The sequence below is a fragment of the Sorex araneus genome, chromosome 10, assembly GCF_027595985.1.
Source record: "Sorex araneus isolate mSorAra2 chromosome 10, mSorAra2.pri, whole genome shotgun sequence".
In the NCBI taxonomy this organism is placed as follows: domain Eukaryota; kingdom Metazoa; phylum Chordata; class Mammalia; order Eulipotyphla; family Soricidae; genus Sorex; species Sorex araneus.
This window is the reverse complement of record NC_073311.1, coordinates 4074032-4089954: the sequence shown is the minus strand read 5'-3', so window position 1 is coordinate 4089954 and position 15923 is coordinate 4074032. Positions and strand designations below refer to the sequence as shown.

Here is a 15923-nt window from a genome sequence, read left to right as displayed (position 1 = left end):
ATCAGAGTGGGTTTCCCTTCAGAGGGGACTGTGCTGCCAGCACTTGTGAAGTGTATGTCACTGCCCCCTGCACTGACCAGATTGTGTGAATGGTATGCTTTGCAGATTAGCAGCAGTCACTTACTCACGCCATCAGGAGTTATAGAGATACACATGCGTGGTCACACATCGGGTCGGCAGGGCACCCACGCTCAGTGTCTAGAGCACCAGGAATGGCCTTTACAGTGTTGGTCTCTGCAGGCAAAAGTTTCCCCGCTCAGAAACTGAAAGTGAAAGTGCAGATGAGTTGCCTGCTATATTTTCCTGTCTTTACATAACTCTGCTTTCTTACCGCCTTTCTAGCTCCTGACTTAAGTGAAAATGGTTAGCTCCCTCAGGAACGCCTGGGGTGCACAATTCCTTTCACTTGGATAAATTATATTTATTCGATATTAGATATAGTTCATGAATTGATGCTCAGAAGTCCGATCTTAAAATAAAGCCAACAACCTTAGCCTGCTCCAAAGCATACTTTATCCTAATATCTCACAGCTACTTATTAACCTGAAGACTGGCACCTTTTCCTCTATTTCCTGTCAAGAAATTACTGAGAATTTGTACTGCAAACCATAAAGTTCAAAAGGAGAGAGAGAGAGAGAGAGAAAGAGAGAGAGAGAGAGAGAGAGGAAGGGAGAAGGAGAGAAAGAGAAGGAGAGAGATAGAGAGGGAGAGAGAGAGGAAAAGTGGAAATGTGCCTGCTGTAAAGACAGACTGGGGTGAGGCGTGGAAGGGGGAAAACTGGGGACACTGGTGGTAGGAAGTGTACACTGATGAAGGAATGGACGTCAGTATTGTATGATTGAAACCCAGTCATGAACAACTTTGCCACTATGTATTTCACTGTAGTTTAATTTTTTTAAAAGAATAGTAAAGCATAAATAAATATTTAAAACTCAAAAAAAAAGAAAGAACTGTGAGCTCTTGCTTGCTCCCTTTTGGAAATAGTTATGATTGCAACAGTGCCTTAACTTCCACAAAGATCATTCCATTTTCTGATTGATCTATATATTGTAATTAAAATTGGAATGAGGGGCCAAAGACAGAATGTAGGGGATAGGGTGTTTGACTTGCATGCAATTCACCCGGTTTGATCCAGGCACCCCATATGGTTCTCCGAGCCCCGTCATGAGTGATTCCTGAGTACAGAGCCAGGAGTAAGCAGTGAGCACTGCCGGGTGTGTTCCCACACTAAAACAAATGGAAATAATGAACAAGTTGAGAGCACATGCCTTTAGAGCAGGAATTTGGGAAAAAATATCAAAACTCTTTGGGTCATTTTCTCAGGTTATTCCTAAGATTCACTTGTAAAAACTGGTTGTCCTACAAAAGTATTCTAAAAGAGAATTTTGTTAAGCATTATTGAACTACTCTCCAGTAGGCATCATTGACTAGTGGCTGAAAGTTGTAGGTAGAAAACCTAGAAGACTTTTTCTTCTTCGAGTTGGTTACTATTTCTTCTAGATCTTGAGTCTTAAAATGTAGTATGATAATATCTACACTTCTGCTTCTGGCAAGTTTAAGCAATTTGCTTGTAACTTTGTTTTTTTTTTATTTATTTTTATTTTTTTTAAACTTTTTATTAAATCACCATGTGGAAAGTTACAAAGTTCTCAGGTTTATATGTCAGTTATACAATATTCAAACACCCATCCCTTCACTAGTGCCCATATTCCACCACCAGAAACCCCAGTATACCCCCCGCCCCCACCCCCTACCCCCTACTGTATAACTAATGAATTTCACTTCATTTTTTCTTTACCTTGATTACATTCCATAATTCAACACAAAACTCACTATAGTTGTTGGAGTTTCCAACCAAGAGAGACAGACCTACTACATTTGATAATTAGTTTTTCATTGCTGGAAATGAAGAGATATGTAGCCCCACTGCTACAAGTACATAACTCTCTCTCTCTCTCTCTCTTTTTTTCCTTTTTCCTTTTCCCTTTTTTTTTTTTCTTTTTCCCCCTCATCCCCCTTCCTGCGCCTCATAGTATGGTGTACGCCACGCCGAGTCGGCCAGCGTGGGGCTTTTGCTTAGTTCACAGTCCAGAGAGGTGACTGCTACATTAAAAACCTTCAATATTTCAACAAAAACTTACTGTTATTATTTGGAGTTCCCCCCCAAGTCAGACCTGTTCAAATGGAACCGTTTCACATTGCTGACAATTATAAATGTTAAGTCGCGCGGACGCTGCTGTGTCCGCGCGGTTTTGGATTTCTATATAAAGTCCAGGGAATATTCTGCCAGAAGTTACATAGCCCAGCTCACAGTCCCAGTGCATTGCTGTAAGAAGTCTCTGAATTCAAAGTCTTTAGGCGCAGAGGGTCCGATTCGAGCTCAGCGGCTCCGGATTTATCTGGGCCGAGGGCATGCCGGTTATGCCCCCTTCCCATGAGTTCCTGGGAGCCCCAAAAGTAAAAACCGAATACCTGTGGGTTTGGAGTCACAGAAGATGGCGCCTGCCACGTGGGTGCCGCCAGGCCGCTGCTTTCCGTGCAGGAAGACAGGGTGGGGAGGAAAAAAATCCACCCCCGGCAGCACAGAGTTGTAGCCCAGTTCGGTGTCCCAGTGCATCGCTCTCGGATGCTGCGCTGGATGCCCGAATGTGTTACATCTCTGGAATCAAAGTCTTTAGGTGCAGAGGGTCCTTGCTTGTAACTTTGAACAGAACCCAGACCCTTCCCTGGCCTCTCATCCCTGTCAGTTTCTAGGAAGACAGTAAAGAGGGAACGGCCCAGAGGTGAGGTGAGGCTGTTGTGGGAGCATGTGTCTGACCATCCTCACCACCACAGTGATCTGTAGACCAAGAAAATTACAGTGTTGCTGGGTGATTTTTCCATAATTAAGGATCTGTGGCAATTTTTAGTTCTCTGTGACTTAATTTAGAAAGATGCCATTTTATTTTCAGGGTTTTAAATTTGCCAGTTATTGCCAATCTTTTGCCATGAACTCAGAGTTAATTTGGTCAGGGAATATTTCTGCAGTGACAGCAGCTTCTTTACCGTGAACCAAAACTGATCCTTAGAACATCTTCCAAGCTTATGCAGAGTCATGAGCTTTGTCCCCTGAGCTTTGGTGACTTCACCTGGATTCAAAATGGATGCTTTGATCCATTTTGCATGTCTTCGTGTGCTGTTAGTCAGGATGACACCGTCCAAGGTTAGAGAAATTGGGCCTTGAAAATTAGGAATAGCTACTGGTTGTTTCAGGCCAGAGGTGATGACCCTTGAAGAAGTATCCTTCAGTCAACTGAGTGTTTTCATTGACCCTGTGAACTCTGGTGGTAGATGCTAGCATACAATGGGCCATCCTCGAATGCAGCCACATAACAGAGAGATTTGAACAAAGAGCTTCTGTGTCATCAGACCCATTTCTGTGTTAAAACATCTTTCTGTCATTGGCTTTGTACTTGAATCTCCAGGTTTATCTATTTGGGTAACACTATATGTCCCCACTTAAAAAATAAGAGCTGCTAAACTAAAACCCCAAGATGGTGCCATGGATGTAGCTTTGGGTGTGCATAAGCTGGTGCAAAAAGCACAAAAAGGCAATGGTTATCTTTGAGACTTAGGTGTGAGATTTCTGGGGTAATTATGGAAAGTGAGGTTATTTCATGAGCGCAGTAAGAGTAATTTTGAAGGGTTTGGGTTAAGCAGAAACCAGATAAGATCTCCAGATTTGGTTTGGTTTGAAAGATGTTCCTTTCTGTTGTGGAAAACAGACTTTGGATGATGAAAGCAAAGAGCTGACCCCTTTACTCTCAACTGCGCCCAGGGAGACTTTCCCCCGTGTGGCCTGGCGCCTGTTAAGGGGGAAGGGGACTGGTACTTAGAGCTAGGTTGATCGATAGAGAAGATTAGCTGCACTTCTGTGAGTCAGATGACATTTGTTGGTTTAGCACGTACCTGGATTATATAAAGGACACATACCTCTTTAGGGGTAGAAGAGAAGTCACAGTTTCTAGGCTCTTGTTTTTTCTTTTTGGGTCACACCTGGCTATGCACAGGGGTTACTCCTGGCTTTGCACTCAGGAATTACTCCTGGCAGTGCTCAGGGGACTATATGGGATGCTGGGAATCGAACCTGGGTTGGCTACGTGCAAGGCAAACACCCTGCCTGCTGTGCTATCACTCCAGCCCCTAGGTTTTTTTTTTCCTGTGCATATTTGAACTACTTAGTACAAAAACAGATTCTTTCCCCCCTGCTGATATGAGATGACAATTAACCCACACTAAGATATTCAAGAGAAGAATATTAAAACAATTTTGATCTGAAGGCCCTAGAAAATCTTTGGTAAAATAAGATGCAGTTAACTCTTTAAGAAAAAAATGTAGTTCATACTAAATCAAAAATAGTTGACCAATAGCCAGTTATCTTTGTCTTGGTCCCTGATTGCACAAAACCCCACAAATTCTTTTTTTTTTCTTTTTAGGTCACACTCAGCGATGCTCAGGGGTTACTCCTAGCTCTGCACTCAGGAATTACTCCTGGTGGTGCTTGGGGGACCATATGGGATGTCGGGGATTGAACCCGGGTCAGTTGCATACAAGGCAAATGCCCTACTCGCTGTGCTATCGCTCCAGCCCCAACCCCCCAAATTTTTAATAACAGATATACTCTGTGGTTTACAAAGGCAATAGAAAGTGACACAAGAAAGAAGAGTAAGAATTAGATCTGTAGAGTATTGCTGATCAAAGTGATGTCATTATTGGTGACTGAGAACTTATTTGTGTTTTGCTCACTGGGGAAACTTCTTTCCCAGTGAGGAAAACACAAATAAGCAGCACAGCCCCCGATAGGCTGCTTCTCTTCTGTTCAAGTGTTCAGGGCTGAGTTCGTTGCCAGAGAGTCATCAAAAGAGGCGCTGTCAGTTATATCCATTGGGGCGTTTTATGCCTTTCTGTGTCATCACTGCGTTCTAGAGGAAGCTGGACCTAAAAATCAAAGCCATTCACTGTTACCTTATATGAAAAATGTTTCTGGGGGGCCAGAGAGATAGTACAGTATGTAGGCACTTGCCTTGCACTCAGACAACCCAGGTTTGATCTCCGGCAGCCAACCAGCAGTGAACCCTGAGCACTGCTGGGTATGATCCCAAAACCAAAAAATAAAGTTTTTCTTTTGGATTAGACAAGATTTATTTCCCTGTCCAGGGGGCCGAAGTGTTCATCTGCATTTGGCTTTCAGCAGAGATTCATTTGTACAGGGACCATGAGTTAGTGTGTCTGGGAAGCCTGATCTGGCAGGGGTGGGGACAAATCACAGAGAACCAAGATTCCATCTCTGTTGTCAGCACTGCCACACAGTCACAGAGAGCCCGGGAGATGTGCCTGTCTTCCCAGTCATCAGTGATTTCCTGATGAATGATGAATCGCGTCTATAGCTCAGCCTTCTCTGACTTCATAGATGGGGATTCTGGCTAGGAATTTTCACTCATAGGCACCAGAGTCGCAAGTGTATAAAACACTGAAGGGAAATAGTCCAAGTTGCAATTCTTCATATTTGTCTTATTTTTTATATACTTTGCAAGTATGTGTATATTGACTAAGTGTTTTTTAAATGTCTGCATGTGTATAGCAGGTATGCACAACATTTTGGAGGGCGCAGGGGGAGTGCACCCAGAGATACTCAGGATTACTCCTGGCTCTGTGCTCAGGAATCACTCCTAGAGGGGTTCAGGGGGCCATGGATTACACCAAGGACAGCTGTGTGCTAAACAAGCACCTTACCCATGTACTATCTCTCTGCCCCCCTGCACAACACTTTCTTAAAATGAGATTTTCAAAGGCACTAAGTTTCCAGCACACCAGAATCAACTTAAAGCTTTTAAGAAGTTGTTTTGGGGTGAAGGAGAGAGCTCATTGGGCTGGAATACATGCTTTGCATGCTGGATTCCAGTCCCTTTGTCAGATTCAGTCCCTGACAAAGCATGGTGTCTCAAGCCCTGCTGAGCACTGGGCCAGGAGTTACCCCCAGTACTGCAAGGTGGGACCCAGAAACAAACCACAGCAGCAGAGTGGCTTTAATAGAGATGGGCTGGGACTGGGAGCATGACTGAGTCAGGTCCAGGACACTTTTGTAGTGGCAATAATTCCGTGGATACAGTGAGGGCCTTAATACTGAGGTTTGGGGCACCCACATGGCACACGTGCCCCTCGTGTTTGGGAAGTGGGCTTATGGTGGCGAACTGAGCACTGTGACTTGGCTTCTGACAGCCGATCCAGAAAGGTCAAAGGGCCCTTTTTCTCTCAGGCTGAGGCTAAGAGAATAACATCTGGACCCATTATTCCTTCCAGAAGACATTTTGAAAACCAACAATTAAAAAGGAAAAAAAATACTTGAAGTTTAGCGAGCCAATGAAAATTACAAGTTCTGTGTTTTTTCCTTTATTCTCTTTGTGGCCAAGTCTGTTGTGGGAAGTCAGGGCTCGGCGTCCTGCTCCTTGCCAAGAACAATATTCCAGGCTTCCTACAGCCTCCCATTTACATAGGCTTTTCATCTTCAAAGAGTTTTATGAGCATTCATTGCCTACCACCTGCCTAGCAGGTAAGAATTATTCCCATTTTATAGACGGCAGAAGTGGAGGCTATGTGACTTGGGGAGGCCACCTTGGGGACTGGAGTTCGGGATAACACAGAGCCTCGGAAGGGCTTTTCTTAACCGAATCAGCCTCCAGCTCTTGCCCTTGCTCTCCGGAGCCCCAGACAAATGGCAACAGGAGTCTGAGGGCAGCAAACACGCTAAAATAAGAAAGAGACGTAGACTGTCTATTTTTTTTCCTGTGTGTGCCTGTGGGACTTGCCTGTACAGTTAAACCCTGGGAAACCCAGACATAGTGAAGATGTCATTTAGCTCTCCCGGGGTTCATTTTCTGCATCTGTAGAATGGGGGTAATCATACCCATCTGCCTACTTCTGAGTTGGTGCAAGCACCAAAGTCACAATGAGTTAATGAGGACCAAAACCTTAAAAACCATTATGGAACTCTGCCAACATCAGCCTTTGTGACTGTTGCCAGGAATGGCCACCAGGCGACTCCACTAAAGGGGAGGATTTTCCAGTCAGGGCACTGATGGCTTCAGTGCCCTTCAGCGAGGACCAAGCCCTGTCATAAAAAGACTGGGAGTGCTGGCAGGGGAGCGCGGGGATGTGACTTCAGCAGCCAGCGTGGCAGGACGCATTGGTGATTCCCATGTGGCCTGAGGTTGACCCTCCCCACTGTGCGCACCCTGGACCAGGTGATAGAACCAAGCTGTCACACGATGGCCAGGAGCACAGGTGGGAGTGTTCAGCCTCTGTGCCCCCCTGGGGGTGGAGAGCAAGCTCTCCGCCAGCCTCGATTGGCCTGGGATCCCCACCTTCTCTGGAGGTAGCAATGAAAGACTGGGGTTGGGAGAGAGTATTTACTCACCCAGCACCTCTGCACACTGCAGCAAAGAGTGCCACAGCTGCGAGATAGTTTAAAAAGTAAAAAGACCCTCGGCTCCAGTTGGTGGCAGCCCCCTGTGTAGGACAGCTTGGGGCCAAGTGGAAAAAGCCCCCCACTTTGGGCCCCAAACAGAGGTCTAATGGCCTTGGAGATCTTGGAACTAGGAGGCAGCCACACCCAAAGAGACCACAAAACTCTAGAAGGCACACAGGGCACTTGCCTTGCATGCAGCCGACCAGGGTCCAATGCCTGGCATCCCACATGGTCCCCTGAGCATTTCCAGGAGTAGCTTCTGAGCACTAAGCCAGAAGTAAGTCCTGGGCACAGCTGGGTGTGGCCTAAAAACAAACAAACAAAAATCTCTAGAAGCCCACATCTCCCCAAGTCCAGAGAGAAGCGGGCAGAGATTTGGGGGCTGTGCTCAGCCTGCATGCAGCAGCCATGGAGCCTTCAACCACTGTAGTCCTTCTGCACTGGGGATGAAAGAAAGTGACTAATCCAGGAAGGACTTGAGCCATTTCACTGGACGTACAATCAAATGCCTGTGGGTCTTCCTTCTTAATCTTTATTGGTTTTTCTGCTGACAAGAGTCAGACTGGCCAGTTAGAAACCTTCAGACCTTTGAGAAATATGTCACGTGCCGAGTGGATTACTCGGCTCTCCGAGAGGAGGGAAAGAGCTCCAGCAGCAGAGTGAGGGAAGGAGAGGCCCTGCTGCTGGTTCCCAGGCCCTTCCCTTTGCAAGGTACACAAAATGATTGGACATTGGGCTGCAGGATGAAACCTGTAGGTGAACCCCAGGTCTGCTTATTTCCTGGCAGACCAGAGCCACCTCATCCTGTTTGGTCCGGCGGGAAAGCGTAGAAGGTTGTGTAAGTGAGGGGAGAGTGGGGAATAAGGCAAGGGTGGTTCTGGGTCCAGATTAGCTTTTCATATGAACCTATGAAAACTTTAATTTCTTTCTGCTATTATTAGTAACAGGGTCCATATGAGCCTTTCCATGGCGGATTGTGACAGGCTGCTTGTTGCAGCAAACAGTTAAGCACCAGGGCTATGAAGGATTGTGCTGGGGGCGGGCAGGAAAAGCCTGCCATATTACAGGGACGATAAGCAGCTTTGCTCTATCCCCACTTTGGAGAAAGCTTAAAGTCTGGAGAAAAGAATTTCATTTTTCTACAAGGCAGGACTTCTTATCCACAATGGCAATAATAATAACTACTACCGAGGGAATGCCAACTATGTCTGAGAACTGGGTGCAGAAGTGGAACATACACATAAGAGATAATCATGTGGGTGCTGCATCATTTTTATTTTTGTTTTTTTTTTTGCTTTTTGGGTCACACCCAGCAATGCACAGGGGTCACTCCTGGCTCATGCACTCAGGAATCACCCCTGGCAGTGCTCAGGGGACCATATGGGATGCTGGGATTTGAACCCAGGTTGGATGCATGCAAGGCAAATGCCCTACCCGCTGTGCTATCACTCCAGCCCCAAAAGGTTTTTTTTGGTGTTTTGGTTTTTTTTACATCATTTTTAAAGTGGAGTGTCTGACCATGTGGTGGAGCCTCAGCAAGGTCAAGTAATTTGCCCCTTGTCTTAAGAATTGTTCAGCCTTGATCCAGAGTGATAGTACAGCAGGTAAGGCACTTGTCTTGTGTGCATCCAACCCAGGTTGAATCCCCAACATATGGTCCCCCCACCACCCCGACAAGCTACCAGGAGTAAATCCTGAGTACAGAGTTGGGAGTATGCCCTGAGCACCACCAGGTGTAACCAGAAAAAAAATAAAAAATATATATATTTTTTTCAACCTTATTGTCAGTCACCCTAAGGTGACTTGGATTTAGATAGAATGGAGAATGCCCCAGAAGGGTGGTGGCTGCTTCCGGTTGTAAACTTGTCCAGTAACTCCAAGTGGCACCTGGACATCAGTCCCAAGCAGGCTGTAGGTTTAACCAGATTCCTGCAAGGCGTCTTTTGAGCCACAGAGAGGTCAGTGTAGTGTGATTTCATTGGGCCATGCCCTATGGTGACTAGAACCTTAGTTTTGCATTAGACCAAAAAGCTACATAAGAGGCTGGAGTGATAGCACAGCAGGTAGGGCATTTGCCTTGCTCTCAGCCGACCCAGGTTCGATTCCCAGCATCCCATATGGTCCCCCAGCACCGCCCGCCAGGGGTAATTCCTGAGTGCATGAGCCAGGAGTGACCCCTGTGCATCGCTGCTGGATGTGATGCAAGAAAGAAAGAAAGAAAGAAAGAAAGAAAGAAAAGAAAGAAAGAAAGAAAGAAAGAAAGGAAGGAAGGAAGGAAGGAAGGAAGGAAGGAAGGAAGGAAGGAAGGAAGGAAGGAAGAAAGAAAGGAAGGAAGAAAGAAAGAATGAGGAAGGAAGGAAGGAAGGAAGGAAGGAAGGAAGGAAGGAAGGAAGGAAGGAAGGAAGGAAGGAAGGAAGGAAGGAAGGAAGGAAGGAAGGAAGGTCGGTCTAAAGCCCAGCCTGGCCTCGCCCCAACTCTCAGACGTGGGGCATATGACAAAGCCACTCTGAGCTTCACTTTCCTTTTCTACAAAATACAGAGACTGAGACTGTGGTGCCACTGCCTCTGCCCTCACTGGAGAGTGACTGTGGTCTTGCCTGACCCCGTAGAAGCCCACACCCAGGGTCCTACTATGGCTCTAAAGTCATTCTGTTTGCCCCAGAAGGAAGCCAGGGATTAGCTCTTGTCCCATTGTCTTTGGAATTCTTCTGGAGAATGGGTGTTTTTCTCTGGACTAAGAGCCTCCCAAAACTGGCTCAGAGGAATCACTCGGTGCTAGGGAAGGCCCACATCCTCGTCCCTTTGCTAATTAGAAGCAGAGAAAACATTGTGGGGCAGCACCCTGGCCCATGACAACCCACGCCAGAGACTGGCTGAGCTCATTAGCAATGTGTCCTGTCGGTCCCCACTGCCGCTTGTCGTCAGCTCCCTGGAACAACATCCCGCAGGTATGGGGGGCTGCGAAGTTGCACAGGGTACAGAGACAACAAATGATTCTGGCAACCGAGCCAGGAATACGGGTAGATCTGAATTTTTCATAGCAAAATTGTTCATTGTGAAGCCTATTCATGATTCTGTGTGCATCTTGCTTAGCTCCTCCATTGTACAATAAGCCTCTTGCTGTAATGAATATGTATATGGACTAATTTAATCAATATACTTGTGACAGTCATGGTGTCTGACAGAACTCATCCTTGGAAATACTGGCTGAGCAAATGCATGCAGTGTGCATATGGGCCAAGTCTCATAATTTGTGTAAAAAGAAGATTATTTCCAAGAGACCCAGCACTGCCAGTAAAAAAATGGAAAAGCATGAGGAACAGAAAGCAGAGGGTCAAGGGATCTGTGTCCTCTTATTGGATTGAAAACTCACATTTATAGAACTAAGCTGTCTGCCTTTGGGAAAAATCTGCAAGACACTGACTACACTTTATCTTTATTTTTTATTATTTTGTTGTTGTTGTTGTTAATACACTTGCATTCTGGAAATGAGTTGGGGGGTCAAGTTGAAAACTTTGGGGCATTGTTGGATTAAGTGGAATGCCCTTCTCCAATCTGCAAATGTTTGCTTCTGGAAATCCTATCATGTGCTATGATATCTTATTCAGAGAGGTGGGTTCTTTTATTTTTATTGTTTTTGTTTGGTGAGGGGTGGGAAGGATCAGGTGGATTTTAATCATTTGCGGAAGAGTGCTTATGCTGAAGCTGTCTTTTGAGATCAGAGAACCACTGTGGGGTGCCCTGATAAGTGAGAGTCTGACCTGGACTCCGTTTTACTGAAATGAATTCAGGGAAAGGATCTGAATACACCCTTCCTCATCTCCTCATCCTATGTCAAATTTTATGATTACAGATGAAACATAAGCAGAAACTTAGTGTGGGTCTTTTAATTCACATGTAATATGTTTCCTTTGTAGCTGGGGCTGGGCACTCCCAGGGGCGCTCAAGTGACTGTGCAGTACTGGGGACTGAGCCTGGGGCTTCCACACACAAGAGTTCTGCTGAGTGCACTAAGCCTCTCCCCAACTCTGGATCTTCTAAAATAGACTTTGGCCCAAGTACTTCGTGTTGCCTTATGTGTTAGGGATAGGGAATGCAGTTCTCCTTGTAGGCTAGTTAATTTAGGAATTAATCTGGGAAGGTTCCAGCCCTCCACTGGTTCCCCCTTTCAGAATCTCTGCCTTCCCTTTCATTTCGTATAAACATCTGCAGTGAGTGTTGAGCATAACTTTCTCCTTTGGTAGAGCGTGGCATGGAAATGTGCATTGACTGCATAAAAACATTGGAGGAAACATGTGCAAGTTCAAATTTCATAAATATTTTTTCTTGAAGAAATCAAGATGGACACTGAGATGAGGAGTCAGATGATAATTTTTGTTAAATTTTTATTAAATACCACTATAACATTAAGTTGCCTCATTCAGAATAAGCATTTTTAGATGGTTGACCACTGTGATATTAAAATAGGATCTGAGAAAATATCAGGATTAGGGGGAATATACTGGATGTGAGATTATGAATTCTCTGGTCTAGACAAGCTAAGAAACTCTATCGGTCAACAATACAGAAGGTGGATACGGTAGGGACTGTCCCCTTCAAGACTATAGCTCACCATCCATAAAGTCAGCACAGAGCTTGTGCTGACCTCTTTGAAAGAAATCAGGAGGTTTAAAATGGTTTAAAATGGGACTAATGCTAGTAATTTTATGTGTACTCTTTCTGAGTCTGGACTAAGCCATTACATCATGTTCAAAGTGACTGGTTGTGGAAATCATGGGGTCAGATTGGAGGAGTGAGGCGTGGGCTGTGCATATCCGTGTTTCATACCATACAGCAAATTCTAAACTCCATCAAGTCATTGTATGTGTAAAAGTTGTGATGGCACTGCTCACAGGCCGTGCAAAAGTGATGAAACACACATGAACACTCACAGTTGTGTGCATTTAGTGGTGAATATAACATGGTATCCAGATGTGAAAAATTGAAGCTAGAAAAATAAAACTTTGCAGGTAAACTGGTGAACATTGCCATCCACTTTAAGGAGCTTAGTATTCTCTTCACATTTAAATTCTTTTTAAGGGGTAGTTCAAGTTCTTTGTTTCACCTAATTATTCTATTCCTTGGGTTGTTTTTTTGAATCCTTAAGTATGTTCTTTCCAGCTCTGCCCAAGATATAATGAGTTTTCTTTAAAATGGGCATTGTCATTTTTTAAACTTTGGTGTGATATATGCTAATTATTTGGTTAGTCTTCTAGCTTGATGCATCTTTAAGTCATCAGTAGGAGAGAAACACATGTCCATTGTAACAGGAAATCAATTTCCAACATAAAGAGCTCAGAAGCAGCATATTCTGTTGGTCAGGATGCACCATTATCACATTCAGAGAGGATGCTGGCTTTATGGTTGAGAGGTTTAGATCGTGCACAAATGGACTGATGTTTAACACATGGCAACCCCATTAATTAAAGAAAGATGGAAAAGGAATTCTTAACTTGCCATCATATGTAACTTACTAATATTTTGAGTTGAATCATTTTCCTAAGTAGACCTGACTTTCGGGAGTATATTTCTCTCTTCCAGTCGAGCTTCAGTGCTCAGCCAAGACGGATTTATGACCTTTTAAAAATAATGATGGAAAATGAGATCGGAGGAAACATTTTAGTATCTGCTTTGCTCTGAGGCCTAAAATGCGAACTCTCCAGTTCTTGAAGGCTTTGAAATGCTGATTCCAGTCTTCTTGTGGGTTCTTAAACACCTTCTCAAATGACCCATTTTAATAACCCGAAAGCTATTATATAACGAGCAGCCATAATTTAGTCCAGGACTCTAGGGGGACCCTCACAGTTCAGCAATGAATAGTTAATGCAGTATAATGTTTAGCAGGTTATTAGTTTTCACTATACAAATGCTGATCAGGGAGCGCTTTTATAAGGTGTTTAAAAGAAAATGTAATTAACTGGTTGCGTGCTTCTGTTGCAGCTCAAATTGAAATTATTCCATGCAAGATCTGTGGAGACAAATCATCAGGAATCCATTATGGTGTCATTACATGTGAAGGCTGCAAGGTAACCCTTTTTAATTGTTGTTGTTTCAAGTATTGTTAGAATGAATCTTTGTGATTTCTAGCTTTTACTTCCATGTCTGAAAATTTAGCTTCTTGGAATTTTGAGTGACGGAAAATGACAGGCAGAATATATTATTGGAGTGGTAAGTTACAATTAAAGAAGTGAGTTATGTGCAGAGTTTGGGCTATGCATCAAAGTAACGGGAGGCTAGAGAAAGGAACTTGAGCATCGCTTATGTGTATTGCTTCCAATCCAGATAGCTGAAGTTAATGTATATTCTCTTAAAAATATATGTGTGGTTCTAGACTGTGCGATGTCCTTGTGAGGAGCTTTATAAGAAGGCATTTCTGGTAAGTTTTATCAGAAGATGATTGAAAGGCTTATTGTTGGCCGCAGAGGCTTACCCATCTGGATAAAGGAGGGCCAGGCTTTAGCCAAGAGCCAACTTCTTGTCCTGTTCCCATCTGGCTCTCTGTAATCTTTGGGGGACTGTTTCTTCATCTCTAAAGTGGGTATACTCCTAACTGCCATTTAAAAAGATTCCAGGAATAAAACAAGAAATTGCTGCTAAACGTTCTTTCACACTAGAAAGGCTGCTGTGTCTAGACACAAGCTGTGCAGCTGTGCAGCTGTCTCGGCTCCGGCAGGGCCACTGTAGGCCCTGACTGCCAGCTCTGTCCACTGTGGGCAAAGGGGTGGTTCAGTTCCCTGTAACCGAATTCCACATGGCACCCTGCATTGCCTCTGTCACTCGTTCTGATTTATTAAGATTGAACCCTCCTGCTCAAATCGGAACAGCCCTGAGACAGGTGATGGGATGAGACAGTGCAAAATAAACAAAAATAAGCCAGAGTAAAGTGACTTAAAAGGCAGGAGGCTTCTGAGCCAGCACCAAAACTGGCTAGAATTAGCCAAATGTGTGTGAGGGGGTCTTAGGCTTACCACAAACAAAACAAACAAACAAAAATTCCATGCACTTGATACGTCATCATAAAATATCAAACCACAGACAGACAAAGATAACTGCTAAGAAGCTTGAAGGGAATTTGCTTCCTTATACTCCTGAGTCTCTGTTTTGCTGAAATGGTGGTAACACTTGCCCCTTTGAATGCATTCAGGTGCTTCCTTTTGGTCCCATCTTGGGGGTGCTAGAGATTTCTGCACACCAGGTGTGGGATCTGGTGTGAAGGAGTACAGGCACACCTGTCTGTCAAGCATAAGGAGTCTGCTCTTTTTTTTATTTAATTAATTTATTTTTAAATTAGTGAGTCTGCTCTTTAAGGAGGGGTGGGGAGAGTTCTTCATCTCCACATTAATCCTCAAGGCCCTGGGTTCTAGACTAAGGGAAAAAATGAGAAGAAGTTTTGTGCTTTTATCTCCTCATTCTCCTTCCCTCAAAGTTAACTAAGCCCCAGTACTGTGGCTCAATGTTTGAGCACATGCCTTGCATGGCTGAGACCCTGGGCTCCATCCCTGACCCCACAGCATCCACAAAATGGATCCACCAAATCAACAGACTAGAAGAAATCAGAGTCAGCTGCAAGGAGGAGGCTGCCCAGCAGCCTGTGACTGCTGCTGCCCCAGTGACTGGACCTGTGTGGGTGGACAGCCGCCCCACTGGGACTCCCCCATCTCTGTCCACCCCTTGCCCAGCGCTGCCCCTGCAAAGCCCACACAGAGGCATTGCCCACTGTCAGTTTCATTTCTTTCTGTCCCAGTCTATCTGCAAGGACACTGGAAGACTTTTTTTGATGAGTTGGTTGATTTAGGGTGTCAGTTTCCCCAGCAGTGCTCTGTGATTACTCCTGAATTAGTGCTCAGAGACCATGCGGTATCAAGGATTGACCGCTGATCTCTCTACCAGGCCCCCAACCCCTTGCATTTTTATGTCAGCTGCCCAGGAAGGAGCCAGCCCTGGAAAAGACTTGTGAATGCACTGTGTAAGGAACATATGCCAGCCTGCTCCATCTGTCAGCATCAACTCTGCACATCTGTGCACTAATCTATTTTCTGCCTTCATTTATTGTTTATGAAATGAATAGTTTTTCAAAAGGGGCAGCTATTATTTCAGTTAATTTTGTTTGTTTGGGGGCCACACCCACCGGTGCTCAGGGCTTACTCCTGGCTCTGAGCTGGGGATCACACCTGAGGGATCAGGGGACCATAGCGGGTGCTGGGGATCAAACCCAGGCAAGTGCATCCACAGTGTCCATGCCAAGTGATTTTCAAATGATCTGTTCCTCTGATGCAAGTCACAGCAAAACTGCATTTTTATTAATATACTGTGCCTTATGTAGTGGGATATCCTTATATCTGATACATGCAGGGTTTGCTCTGTGTATGCTGTGTATGTT

At 44.8% G+C, this 15923-nt stretch overlaps 1 protein-coding gene across 4 annotated transcripts in view; it reads left to right on the top strand.

Annotated features, from left to right (window-relative positions):
• Nucleotides 1–15923, top strand: part of RORA (RAR related orphan receptor A) — a 745063-nt gene that overhangs the window by 688070 nt on the left and 41070 nt on the right. For all 4 annotated transcript variants that reach the window (XM_055118527.1, XM_055118528.1, XM_055118529.1 and 1 more), the window contains one exon: nt 13484–13569. In XM_055118527.1, the coding sequence (XP_054974502.1) occupies nt 13484–13569 (86 nt within the window). The remainder of the gene's footprint in view (nt 1–13483; nt 13570–15923) is intronic.